Source organism: Callionymus lyra, chromosome 1, assembly GCF_982586985.1.
Source record: "Callionymus lyra chromosome 1, fCalLyr1.hap1.1, whole genome shotgun sequence".
Taxonomy (NCBI): Eukaryota; Metazoa; Chordata; class Actinopteri; order Syngnathiformes; family Callionymidae; genus Callionymus; species Callionymus lyra.
In genome coordinates this window covers 54,673,124-54,687,934 of record NC_141818.1, presented here as the reverse complement: position 1 = coordinate 54,687,934, position 14,811 = coordinate 54,673,124, and the positions used below count along the sequence as shown (strand labels likewise).

The following is a 14,811-nucleotide window of genomic DNA, read 5'->3' as shown; positions in this document are numbered from 1 at the left end:
TTCTTATTATTAACTCGTGTGAAGAGACTTTATTCTTATTATTCACTCGTGTGAAGAGACTTTATTCTTATTATTCACTCGTGTGAAGAGACTTTATTCTTATTATTAACTCGTGTGAAGAGACTTTATTCTTATTATTCACTCGTGTGAAGAGACTTTATTCTTATTATTCACTCGTGTGAAGAGACGCCTTTGATTGACATGTTTTATATAAAACCTTATATGATGTAAAGAGATTTAGGAACATTTTACACAAACTTGAACACAGTTAAAGTTCACTCTAGTGAACTCAAGTGACTCTATTGTATCATCAGTGTGTGTGTGGGTGTTGTTGTGATGTGTGACTCTATTGTATCATCAGTGTGTGTGTGTGTGTGTTGTTGTGATGTGTGACTCTATTGTATCATCAGTGTGTGTGTGTGTGTGTGTGTTGTTGTGATGTGTGACTCTATTGTATCATCAGTGTGTGTGTGTGTGTGTTGTTGTGATGTGTGACTCTATTGTATCATCAGTGTGTGTGTGTGTGTGTTGTTGTGATGTGTGACTCTATTGTATCATCAGTGTGTGTGTGTGTGTGTGTGTTGTTGTGATGTGTGACTCTATTGTATCATCAGTGTGTGTGTGTATTGTTGTGATGTGTGACTCTATTGTATCATCAGTGTGTGTGTGTGTGTGTGTGTTGTTGTGATGTGTGACTCTATTGTATCATCAGTGTGTGTGTGTGTTGTTGTGATGTGTGACTCTATTGTATCATCAGTGTGTGTGTGTGTGTGTTGTTGTGATGTGTGACTCTATTGTATCATCAGTGTGTGTGTGTGTTGTTGTGATGTGTGACTCTATTGTATCATCAGTGTGTGTGTGTGTGTGTTGTTGTGATGTGTGACTCTATTGTATCATCAGTGTGTGTGTGTTGTTGTGATGTGTGACTCTATTGTATCATCAGTGTGTGTAAAAAACTCTCTTTTCATTGAAATATTGACATTTGAAAATCATCTTAAGCTCCGCCCACTGAAAACCACACCCACTCTGCTGTGATTGGTCAAACATTTGTTTGTTTGTCACCGAGCATCATCAATCCCGGAAGTCTCCACCTCCAAGGGACTTGTTGTATAAACAAAGCGTGATTACAGCTGGAGGAGGAGTGAAGCCATTATTACGTCATAATGGACTCTCGTAACCTCTCGTTCGTCCAGATTTCAGAGCAACTTTATAAAGTAATAATTAAAACATGGTGATGAGAAGTTACTGCGTCTTGAAGAACATTCACTAGATGTGAGGAGAGTTGGATTTTGATATTAGTTGCCCTTTAATCCCATAAAATCTTTAATACAAAACCAGAAGAAAAGGAATGATCTACGGATGATGAAAGGATGAAATTCTTTGATCCTTCGGTAAAACATTGTTTTGTACACGTTATCAATATAAAAATGTTACTTTAAGATAAAGATATTCTAGGTGTTTGAGTCAAGCTGCTGCTGCTGCTTCTGCTCTGCTGCTGCTGAAGCAGGATCTGTAACGCGAGCCGTTCCAAAAAGTGCATTAACCGAAATGATGTTCCTGTAAGTCGCGTCAGTGGTTCTTGGAGAGAAACTGGAAAATGCTAAAAGGTCGGTGACACCTTCCTGTTTCCTGTTTACACGAGTCATCATTTTCGAAACAAACCTCCTGAAGCACCGGTTGATATTATCAACTATTCATTCCTCTATATATTCATGTGTTTCCACTTCAGTCCACTAGTCTTCTCTCCTTCTGAGAGACGTCATTCAACCTTTTTCCTGGTTTTGCCGAAGAGATTTCTCTCTGCTGGATGTTCCCGGAGCACTTTACCTGGGAGCCCACCTGTGGTGATCTGGGACATGAACTGGCTTCTGTGGATCTGAGGCTGGAAACCTACAAAAACAACATTTACTTTAGGAGGTTCTGACCTGATATACGTCGAACAAATAAGAACCTCTACAACACAAATGACAATATTATGCCTGATGTAGACATGTTGGCATTACGGGGGGGCAGCGTTGCACCATGGGTAATTTCGGTCTTGGTGCCTTGTGCAAAAACAGGGTTCCGTTAACGTTGATTGACAGCTCTCTGTTGATTGACAGCTCTCTGTTGACTGACAGCTCTCTGTTGATTGACAGCTCTCTGTTGATTGACAGCTCTCCGTTGACAAATGCGTTTTATTTCTACGGCATTAACGAAAAACATTTTCCAACTTTTCCTAATGAACACGTCACGCTGCAGTGTCTTCACACACGAGCTTTCATCTGGGCCTGGCAGCGAACACGAGCCTCATCATTGTTTGGCATCTCTTACCGCGGCTCGGAGGAAGATAAATCAATGAGCCTCATGAGGCCGAGCGTCGTCGTTCGCATCGGGTCACCGGTGGCGTCCGGCCAACCCGGCGCTCACGGAGCAGACGCTCCAGCAGGAAAGAATCAAGGAGAGCGAGCCGGGCTGATTCGATTTTGACCGGGGAAGTGATTACACTTCCTCCGCCGCCGCCTCCTCCCGGACACGCCCACTTTCTGAACGCAAACTGGCTCGCTGCTGGTGACTGAACCATCCACTTCCACGGTTTTACCCGAGAGCTCGTCACAGACGTCGAGCACAAACACTCGACTCTGTTCTGCAATCTGTCCGAGCGGCTTCTCCCTCGGCTGCCAAAACACTCCGCGGGGAATTGATGGCGTGTGTGTGTGTGTGTGTGTGTGTGTGTGTGTGTGTGGACGGCCACTTATGTCCGTGATGTAGCGAGTGTGTGTTCGTGAGATGAACGATGGGAGTGGATGGCGGTGGATGGCGATGATAAATCAATTAGAGTGTGCAGGAGAATTAGCCTAATGAAGGTGATGGCAGGAGATGTGACTCCATCCTGGGTGTCTCTGCCTCACGGTTGAGTCTCAAATACATCAACTTAGATTCTCTTTCAAAGTATCAACGACCTGCTAAAGTGTAAATATCTGTTTTAGAAATCTATCGTGGCCACCATGTAAAATTTAAGGGCCTATAAATATTGTATTAATTCCTACCAAACCTGTGACTAATGTTGAAGTAATGATGTGGGTGGGTGGATGGATGGATGGATGGATGGATGGATGGATGGATGGATGGATGGATGGATGGATGGATGGATGGATGGATGGATGGATGGATATGGATGGATGGATGGATGGATGGATGGATGGATGGATGGATGGATGGATGGATGGATGGATGGATGGATGGATGGATGGATGGATGGATGTCTTATTATTTGATTTGTGCAACGATGCAATCATAAGGTCATTTGAACGCTGGTAGGACCAACATCAAAAGAAGAGTTTTCCTTCGACGTATGTTTTTTTCAGTCCAACACAGCTGCTCTACTAGTACCTGAGACAGCAATGCATTGTTGAGATTTTTCATTGACAAAATTAAATTGATCAAAGAGAAAATCTCTCCCCCTTTGTTTGGAACCCCTACTGTCTCTGAGCCCCTCTCCTCCTCTTGGTCTTCCTTCACTGCTGTATCTTTGGGTGATATTTCAGCACTAGTGAACAAGATGAAACCCTCCTCTTGCTCAGATGATGTTCTTCCTTCTAGGCTTTTTATCAAAGTATTTGATGTAATTGGCCCCTGAGTTACCAATATGGTGAACCTCTCCCTTTCCACAGGGGTTTTTCCCAATGCATTTAAACATGCCATTGTGGAGCCTCTGCTCAAAAAGCCAGGCTTGGACCCAACTGACCTTGGTAATTTCAGGCCTATTTCTAAGCTCCCTTTCTTGTCCAAGATCTTGGAGAAGGTTGTGTCTGAGCAGCTGTCTGTGTTCCTGGATCAGAGCGACATCCATGAGAAGTTTCAGTCTGGCTTCCGTAAACATCTACGGAGACAGCTTTATTGAAAGTGTCCAGTGACATCATGATGTTCTGGTTCTCTTGGATCTGTCGTCAGCCTTTGACACAGTTGAACCAGATCCTGCTGAGAAGACTGAGAGATGAAGACTGTCTGGGTCTGTGTTAGAATGGTTCTCATCTTACCTTTCTGGGCAGTTTTAGTGTATCTGCCAATCAAATGAGGTCTGAATCAGCAGATCTGTTGTGGGGAGTCCCTCAAGGTTCTGTTCTGGGTCCTTTATGGTTTTTGCTGTACTTGATTCCCCTCGGTAAAATCATTCAGTCCTGATGTTTCTTATCACATTTTTGCTGATGACATCCAGCTCTACTGCTCTTTTGACCCAACTGAGCTCAAGAGGCTGAACTTAGTCAATTGTTTGCTAGAAATCAAACAATGAGTGAAAACACTTTGCAGCTAAATGTGGACAAAACTGAAACTCTGGTGATTGCTCATGATGATAAGATTCCAGGGTTGAGTCAGTACTTGAGTGACTTAGGTCAGTCTGTCAAACTGAGCCTGAGAAACCTGGGTGTTGTATTTGATAAAGACATGTCTCTTGTTCGACACTGAAGAAAACTGACCAGAAACTGTTTCCTTCAACTGAGAAAAATCTCTAAACTTAGGAAAATGTTGTCGGAACATGATCTGGATCTTATAATCCATGCGTTTGTTTCTTCTCGTCTGGACTATTGTAACAGTTTGTTCTCATGTCTTAACAAGAAGGATCGTCTCGCCTGCAGTTGATTCAGAACTCTGAGCCGCTCTAGTAGAAGAACTCACATTTCTCAGATCCTTTAAAACTCTTCACTGGCTTCCAGTTTCTTTCAGGATCATTTTAAAATTCTGGTTCTTACTTTCAGATCTATTCATGGTCAGACCTTCCATCAGTGATCTGATCCAGACTTACACCCCAGCTCGGGCTCTGAGGTCTGTGGATCAGAATCTACTGATGGTTCCTGAACTTCCGGACCAGAGGAGAGAAATCCTTCCAGGCTGTTGCTCCTAAGCTTTGGAACGATCTTCTCTCTCTTTGCACTTGATGGATTTACTGACTCCTTTAAGAAACATCTTAAGACGTTTCTATTTGTTCAGGCTTTTCCTTGATTTTCTGGAACTCCTGTTGTGTTATCAGTTTTATCTTGATCTTTAAAGTATATACTTTATTGAATATTGTTTGATTGTTTAACTGCTTTGTCAGTGGTCTGGAAAAGCACTATACAAATAAAAATTACTTACTTACTTACTTACTTACCTGAGCTTCTATATGAGTTTGCTTCACACCTTTATCTCAGATCACTTCACTCTTGTCTTCTCAGCTGTCATTCTTTCCTACTGAACTCAGTTCATTCGGTTTCAAGAGGATCAAGGTTTTAAATGTTGTATTTCATGGAATTCTATGAATAGAATCGAACAGTTGACAAACCAAGGACAAGTTAAATAACATATTGTTAATATAACTTTGTAATAAAAACTTTGTTGAGTCTGTTGATTGACGGTTGATGTCAGTCCTGAGACTCTCATAGAAGTTTTTTGTCTCTTTCACTTTCCTATTCTGAGCAAACGCTGCCCCAGACACTCGATGCTCGTCCGTCCAGCAGAGACGCTTCTTGCCGACGCCACATTTTCCAGGTGTTCGTCTGGAGGACGACCGTGATGAGTAACAATGGCTGCTCTCAGGAGTCTGGACTCGCTCCTCGTCAGGGTCGACACGTCCTCACGGCTTCACACTAGAACTGCTTCTAGAACCACGATTATAACCTCGTCCAGGAAGCCGTGTGATCATCTGAGGGTTTCTATTTTCACCTAGAATTTGAGGTGGTTTAACAGTCGCTAAGTGAGATCGTCCATGGATTTCTGGTCAGGTTAGTCCTGGTCACTAAAAGTATGTTCAATTCTAATTCAAAAATAATGTTTTGTTTTATAAAAGTCATTTCAAATGACCTCCTCGGCAGAAGCATGTTTGTTATTTGTCAAACTGTCTTGACCAGATGTGAAATATAAGGATTTAATATTTGAGTTAGTTAAATAATAAATAATAAATAATAAATAATAAATAATAAATAAATAAAAACATATACAATTGATATGAATAAACTACTGTGAGTGGAAAGACACGGATCTAAGATGAGTTTATTAAGTTTCTGATTTGTTTTATTTGTGAATCATAGTACTTGCAATTAAAAAAGGTATTTTTTAACATTTTCCTCTATAACAATGTAATTACAGATATATTACCATAGAGTAAAATAAAAGTGACGACAGGCGAGGACATTTAAATCAGGTTCACACAGCTTGGTTTTGTGTGTTTGTGTCCTTTCTAAATACTCTTGATCGTAATGGCCTCGAACACAACACAGTGATTTTGCCTCAGACATGGTCATGAAGTCAAGAGTCCTCGACTCAAAACTCTATTACATTTTTAATATTTGTTCGCTGAAGGAATCGAATCATAAACATTGAATCCGATGTGATTCAGGTCGAAATCAATCGTCTGTTAGTTAGTGACCCTGGTCTCACATGGATTTACTAAGAGTTCATGTTATTATTTTGGAATATTTGTCTTTCCTCGGGTCAGTGTCTCAATATATATAGAAAGTAATTAGTGGCAAACATGAGATCAACTCTATTGTGCTGTTTAAACCAAACACATTTTTTTATTTTTAACACAGATTGTCGGCTGCGATAATTAACGCTCTGTGGTTCTGCAAATAGAAGACTATCGTGAAGGACTCCTCGGTTCTGACTTAAAACCCATGTTTCTGCCCAAGTCTCCTCCCATCCTCACGCTGCCTTCTAATCAATGGACCGAACCTCAGTGACGGCGCAGACGAACCAGCTGCTCTTTCGTCAGCAGATAAGAAAGTCTAACAGTCGGTGGCGTCGCGGTCATTAAACCAGTTACTTCCATGAGATTTATATTTATCGAATAAATGAATGCTGCCTGTAGTTCAGCGTGTTAGTCGAAGTCATGTTGAAACTTGAAAGTAATACAAACTATGAACACGATGGCAGGTTTTCGTGAAAGTCTAAAACTTTTCTTTTCTTTTCTTATCTCTTAAATAGCGTCGACCGACAGATGGTACTGATCCGCAGACACGACATGGTTAAAAAAAGAAACAATTTGAGATACGAAATAATTGTTTAATGGCCATGAGATAATTTAAATAGTTTAATTAAAATCTTATTGTTATGCAGGGATTTATATATTTGTCTCAATAACAGAAACAACAGTTTTGAGGAATAACTGAACCTTGAAAAACTCTTGTTATTCATTAAATAATTGTTTATTATTATTATTTAATGTCATGTCCGTATAAAAACATGTCATTAATGTTCAAGAGTTTCATCTCTTATCTCTCAACTGCTCTGATTTTCCAGAGGAAAACGTGAGTTATCTTTTAATTTATTTTTTTAAGCAAAAGTCTATGGTGTAGACCAAGGAGCAGATTTTTGAGTTTACATTTTGTGTGGTTTATGTGCGTGTTGTGTGTTGAGTGTTGTGTGTTGTGTGTTGAGTGTTGTGTGTTGAGTGTTGTGTGTTGTGTGCAAGAAAGAATTAAGGTACTTGTGCCAATGAATTAGGAATATTGTCTTGTTTCAATGTACTGGTTGGAAAATGGTCAATTTTGACTTTTGAAAATATATTTTCTCTTCTGTCTTATCTTTTACAAATCTATTACAATTTATTTGTTCTATATGTGTTTTGTTTTTCTTTAAGCTTTCAAGTGGTGGATTAATACAAGTCTTGACTATAAGAGTTTTCTTAATCAAACCACTTTTCATTAACTCTTTATCTTAGCAAAGCTTTTTTGACGGTGAAAGGAAAGAAAGAAAGAAAGAAAGAAAGAAAGAAAGAAAGAAAGAAAGAAAGAAAGGGTAGAATCATCCTTCTTCTGGCTGCACATGCTTAAAACACATCGATGGCTTTTCTTTGATGCAGTTCCAACGTCTCAGCGTCGGATCAATAAAGTCAGTCGATGAACAGAATCGCTTCACTTCACTTCACAGTTTCATTATCGTCAATTCAATGACCTTCAAAATCTACATTAATGTTTATATATCTTCATATACCTTATTTATTTTCTAAGGAAATGAGTTTATTAATGGATTTTCTTCATCTCTAGTTTCAACATCTCTCTCGAACTGCTCCTTTCAAGGCAACTCTTGGGACGGATTCATTCCTCAAGGCTGGAGTTTTTGGTTTGATGTCTGTCAAGTGCTTAACATCTTCTGGTTTCTGTCTTCCTGTCTAGTCAAGAATCAATGGCCTCAGTTTTATTGGAATCACCTTAGATTCGATCAGGGATCGTCAACAGACGACGGGAGGACTTGTTTCTTTGAGATTTCGAGACCATGTGTCCAGACAGATGAGGACTCGGTGCCGTAGAACATGTTCTCAAGAAATCGCTTTCATGGACAACATGGAGCAAGCGGTTCCTCTAAAGGAGGGACGAAGACCAAAAAACGAGCTCCTAACCCAAAGGTTGCTCTGGTCATTCGTGGGAAGATCCACCGGTTGCTGCAGGGATCTGCTGACCATCATGTCCCGGACTCACATCTGTACTATGAAGATGCCGACGAGGACCATGATCGCGCGAGACTTGAGCGAAGACAAGAGGAACAGAATGTCTACAAAACAGACGATCGTAGGGATGAACAGTTCTCCCCGAAGCTTTCCAATGGTAAGAGTCACGCCGTCTCTCCCGGACCCCCATGTATAGGGGAGGTGGAGCTGAACCGAGAGGGGTGTATGAAGATACCCTGCACCCTGAAAGGCAAAAGCCGCAGACCCTCTGGAATCGTGAAAAGAATCTCTTTCGAGAGCGGACTTCCAGAATCCCCGGAGGAAAGACGAAGGGCTCCGCCCTACCATCCGGTCGCAGCAGACGTGAACGGGACTAAATTCGTAGGCGGGATAGGAAGAGGTTTTTCTTCACCTCGTGTCCGGCAGAGAAGACCTTACTCAACAGGGGACTGCGTGGATTTTAACTCGGACAGAACTCATAATATCCTGCTGGAAGAGGATGAGGACGGGAGAGAAGAGGAGTCGAGCGCCATCATCGAGCACATACTCAAGGAACTGAGAGGAATTAATAAAATCCAGGAAGAAATATCTGACCTCAGGGATTACCTGTCCTCGGTCCGAGGGTCCGTCGAGGAAGTGACGTCATGTGTCGATGCTGTGCTGCTCGAGATCGAAGGGATTCGTTCCAGTGGTAAAGCTGCCTCCGATTCGAACATAGGTGGGTGGTCCGGTGGAGGGTCCAAAGATGAACTGTATGAACGCAGAAGGCCCGCCAGTGCGTACGGTAGTCTAGGGTGTTCACCCCAAACCGATGCGGCTCATTTCCTTTCGGCCTATCGTGACAGGCAGAACTTTCAAAGAGGTCTACTTCACCAGAGACCAGAGTCCACAGTGTCTCCAATCGCCGAACGAGCGGATCGTCAGGACTTCGACGAGCAGGATGACACCTCGGACCAGAGCTCGGATGTACCAGCCTGTGCTCTCACGAGAAAGCTTAGCTTCGGTTATCTTGAACGGCAGGACGGTCAGGACGGCGCCAGCACCAGCTCTTTGTCGTCTCTTCACAGTTCCAAGTCGGAGTCGGATTCAGAGAGACCATCGTCCAGTCACGGCAGGAAACCCAGAAGACCCACCGACGGTAAATGGACCGACCCCGATCAAAGCGGCGTTTGTGGAACCCCCTGGAAAGAGGACTACCGATACGAAGACGAGAGCTCGCTCGGCTGCGAAGGGTCCAGTCGTTGGGACCAGTATGGAGATGAATACTCTGAGCATCCGTCCTCTGCCAGCTCAGCACATCATGCCGGTCGCTCCCGGCAACATTACAATTCCCCTGCAAACACTTTAAGCAGAAGGAAATGGAAATCCCCGAGACGAAGGCCTCACACCCATCCAGGGATTGGCTCTCCCGAGAGGAACTATGACGATCCTGGTCTGGGTTGTGAGTATTCCTCTGATGGCTTATATCCCAAGGGTTATGGTTCGATAGAAAGAAACGATGAAAGACTCGAGGAGTTTTCTTTCAAGCAGACAAGTCTCCCGAACTACACCAGCGACTGCCTCGATGGATATCGGGGGTCGTTCAGGTCAGGTGGACGGTCGTCGACTGGGATCTGGACCGAGGAGACCATCTGTTCTGCTGACGAGCCATTTGGCCACGCGTCTGAGGAGCAACACCAAGGCTTGGACGACCAAGAAGACCCACAACCCGGCAGTTTCAACGTCAGGAGCATCAGTCGCGCCGTGTTTGACTTCAGCTCGGCGCTGCGGGGGGCTCTGTGCAAACTGGAAGTCCCGGCATCCCAGGATCCAGAAGATCCAGATTTTGACATTTCGATGCAAACGGCCGACGATTTAAACTGTGACGAAACATTTCAAAAAGTCTGTCTTGAAACATCACAAAGTACAGTTGGAGTCTTCGAGCCTGTGATAGAATCATCGGATCATGTGGACTCCAAGTCCTACACTCTAGCGAGCTCGGACGATACTCGAGGCCCACAAGAAGTTTCGACGAGTTCCGACTCCAGGACAGTCCACGCTGTAGCGCCTCTACCTGTCCAGCAGTTGGACGTTCGTGAGGACGGACCATCGGTACCAAATAAACCTCAGCTGTCTCGGTTCGCCACGACAGAAACCCTGACCCTTCTGGCTGAAGGTTCTTCTGCGGCGCCTCCACGGGACGAGGCCTCAGACGTGGCCCCGGAGAGTCAAGTAGTTCCTTCAGGATGGGACGTGAATCAGCTGGACGAGCGGAAGCTGAAGTGCCTGAGGACCTTCCAGCAGATCTTACGAGACAAGCGGGAATCGAGACGGAATCTCAGCAGCGTCACGATGTTCAGCTTCTCCGTGGAGGAGCTGGAACCAGGTATCCAGAGTAAAAGATGTGAATCTGAAAATTAAATGACTTTTAACTTTTATTATATACCATTTATTACTTAGATGTTCTAGAGTTCAGCGAATCCATTATATTATTATGTCAGGTTTAAACTTCACATTTACATGGTATTAAAATAAATATAGGTTTGTTTCTTAATGTTGATCATTGAAAGCTACTGGTAATGATGACTTTTCTACAAAGACTCTACTGGTCATTATTTTTATGTCATCATCAGTAATATATAATAATGTAACAAAACTTTAACATAACTTTTTATTCAGTAAACTTTTCAAAAATGTTATTTAATCCGTAAGATTTGAAAGGTTGTGCTGATTATTACAGTATTTACTCAGTTCTTATTATGTTTGACTGGTTATACTATATATACTAATAATAAACACTTAAATATACTTAAACAATGTTTTTTAACCCATACTTTCTACTTCGATGTCGCATCATGAACAAAATATTAAAAAAGCAGCCGCACAAGTTTCATTCAGTGCCTCGTCACTATCTTGACACACAGTTTAGATAAGAAAACTCACACTTTTGCTGTCACTCCATCAGAACCACCTCATGGTCGCAAACAAAACTCTACAAATGCTTGAATCTTCAATTATAATTCAGGAAAACGTCCGGTTTACGACACGCCGCTCGTAACGACGCTGATGAACGTCTTCATTAAGAACCTTTTGGTGTTTATGGCAGCGTCTTCGCTGACGCCGTCGTGTGCGACCCCCTGGTGTGCGACCCCCTGGTGTGCGACCCCCTGGTGTGCGACCCCCTGGTGTGCGACCCCCTGGTGTGCGACCCCCTGGTGTGCGACCCCCTGGTGTGCGACCCCCTGGTGTGCGACCCCTGGTGGCTCATGCATCACCTGCCACTCAACGCTCGCCGCGACCATTCGCCGGATTAGCAAACATTAATAACGTCCTCGGAGTGCGAGCGCGACAGTAACGCCAGAGGCGACGGGAAACATTAGGAGTGATTATCTTGATGAACGATCCTCGTTAATGACACGTTCGATACATGTGTCGTGTTGTATCACACAGCAGTGTGTCTTCATGGTGTGTAACATGAAGGTAATTGTTAACTTTTGTGTTGTTTTACAGATGGAAGTCGAGCTGCTGATCAGGTTCACTGTGATGTTTTCACTAATGTTGCATCGTCACCTTGTTTTTTGTTTGTGAAAATGTTGTCGTACAAATGACGACACAGAGACTTCATGAAGCAGAAGCTACACAATCACAGGAAGTCATACATTATTTTAAATATTTCTTTACAAAATAACTCACTCGGCATGAAAAGCTCAAACTCAACCAACTCATTTAGTTCCCCTCACTCTGTCACTCGCTCGCTCACTCTTGTGTGTGTGTGTGTGTGTGTGTGTGTGTGTGTGTTCACTCGTCTATAAATCCTCTCGCTTTCATCCAGTGTGTGACCTTTGACCTCTTGTCTCAGAGCCAGGATCTCAACGGGGACCCGGGCAAGCATCCGTGGGCCAGGCCGGGGTCAGTGAACGCAACATGGGTGTGCGAGTGGACGATGTGTGTGAACCAACAAGTGTTTTTTGTGCGTTTGTTTAAAGAGGAAACGCTCCGTTCGGCATCGACAGCATGCCTGACCTGCGCAAGAGGAGACCCATCCCTCTGGTCAGCGAACTGGTCAGTTCTTCACCTTCATTTTCATTTATAGATATTTATCTTTTTTAATTTAATAACAAAGCTCAGGCAAATACACACGTTAAGTTCAATTGACTGATTTAAAAAGTTATTTACTTAAGTGTTTAAATGTATCTTAAATACAAATATTAATACTTATATATAAGTATAATAATACTATGAAAATGAACTGCTTGAATGAGAAAATGAACACATTAGAATTAATTAAACAAACTGAAACAACGTCGATTTCACATAATATTATTGTCGAATGATTTTCATATTTGAAATCCCCAGAATACAAGAAAAACAATCGTTGGTCAAAGTAAACAAGAAAATGTGTATTTAGACAATTAAACTTAAAGATTGTGCGATGATTAGTTTTCAATAAGCACACAGTGTTGTATCAGCAGTTTTTAATGATTTATTATTGATTATTAAATATACAAATCATTGGTACTTGATTTATTTTATTCTTTTATTCATTAAATTCCATGTTTTCATTCATAACATCGTCAAGTAAGAGCTTCTTTGATTATAAACCTGTAATAACTGTTCTCCAGGTTCACTGTTGAACAAATGGATGAATTTATGCAGATCTGTGGAGAAAAGTCTATTTATGTCTTTTTTGTTTTTCTTCCTTCGCTGCAAACGTGTCACTGCAGGCGATGGTGAGTAGAAAAGATTTGATGATCATTAGTTCAATATTTGAACATTTTCTTACATGTTCTTCACCTTTACTGTAGTTTATCGCCTCTTCATCTCTGAACTCTCTTAAAAATGAAACAAGCGTTTAGTGCTTAAAAAAAATCTGGAAAAGAAAAGTTGTGAGAACATTTAGGGGAAGGATCTGGAAAATCATCGTCTGCTTTCCATCTTGTGGCAAATCTGTCCGTGTGAGACTCACAGCTTTGAAATCTGTTCAAATCTGTTCAAATCTGTTCAAATCTGTTCAAATCTGTTCAAATATGTTCAAATCTGTTCTCCTGACTTCCTGCTTCAGAACCAGGCTCTGCTACTCTACGTAGTTAAAACATGTAAAGATGAAGCGAGTGATAATTAACGGTGACAGAAGTTGAATGAACTCTTGTTTCTTCATGTTTGGAACATAATCTCTGCTCCAGAAAAGAGTGTTTCTTGCTGGTCTTGACTTGAACATCATTATGTTATATATATATATATATATATATATATATATATATATATATATATATATATATATTATAACCCTCTATGGAAGTGTCTCACACTTGTATGTCATGAAGGAGCAGGTCAAAGGTCATCTCATCGGATCAAATGAAATGGGTTGTTAAGAAAGGATTTAAAGATTCTGATTGGATCGAGTTATTGAATGTTTGAATGTTAATCAAACCTTCAGTGAAGTTCAAAACTAAAAAAAAAACATTACAAGGCAGATTTCAAGTAAGTTTATATTTAGAAAACTGATCAATTTCTATCGTTTTTATACTTTTATTTATATTTTGTACTTGTTCAACAGTTTGATGGATGGAGTAGATAAAGTAGACAGAAGCTGCTCATTCATTTAATGACAAATGATCTTAATTAAGAGTTTAATAACAAAAATATATATTTCTATATTTCTGTCCTGCATCACTGTTTAGTGATAATAAAAAGAGATGAATCTGTCAAATATAATTTGTAACATGAAGATTCTGTTAAATTATTAAAATGATTACATTTTTTACATTTCAATATATTCACGATGTATTATTTAAATTATTTTCCGTGGGTCAGAAAACCCCGTAAAGTGATTCACTTCCTGTTGCTAGTTTTCTTAAATTGCTGAATCAATAAACTAATATCAATAAACTAATATCAATAAACTAATGTCAATGAACTAATATCAATAAACAATATCAATAAACTAATATCAATAAACTAATATCAATAAACTAATATCAATAAACTAATCTCAATAAACTAATCTCAATAAACTAATATCAATAAACTAAAATCAATAAACTAATATCAATAAACTAATATCAATAAACTAATCTCAATAAACTAATATCAATAAACTAATATCAATAAACTAATATCAATAAACTAATCTCAATAAACTAATATCAATAAACTAATATCAATAAACTAATCTCAATAAACTAATATCAATAAACTAATATCAATAAACTAATATCAATAAACTAATATCAATAAACTAATGTCAATAAACTAATATCAATAAACAATATCAATAAACTAATATCAATAAACTAATATCAATAAACAATATCAATAAACTAATATCAATAAACTAATGTCAATAAACTAATATCAATAAACAATATCAATAAACAATATCAATAAACTAATATCAATAAACTAATGTCAATAAACTAATATCAATAAAC

At 40.5% G+C, this 14,811-nt stretch overlaps 1 protein-coding gene across 1 annotated transcript in view; it reads left to right on the top strand.

The window, feature by feature from the left end:
- LOC148090165 (protein unc-13 homolog B-like) overlaps positions 1–14,811 on the top strand; it is a 198,597-nt gene that overhangs the window by 90,228 nt on the left and 93,558 nt on the right. Inside the window, exons 12-13 of the mRNA XM_087779050.1 lie at positions 12,240–12,289; positions 12,367–12,442. Of these exons, the coding sequence (XP_087635176.1) occupies positions 12,240–12,289; positions 12,367–12,442 (126 nt within the window). The remainder of the gene's footprint in view (positions 1–12,239; positions 12,290–12,366; positions 12,443–14,811) is intronic.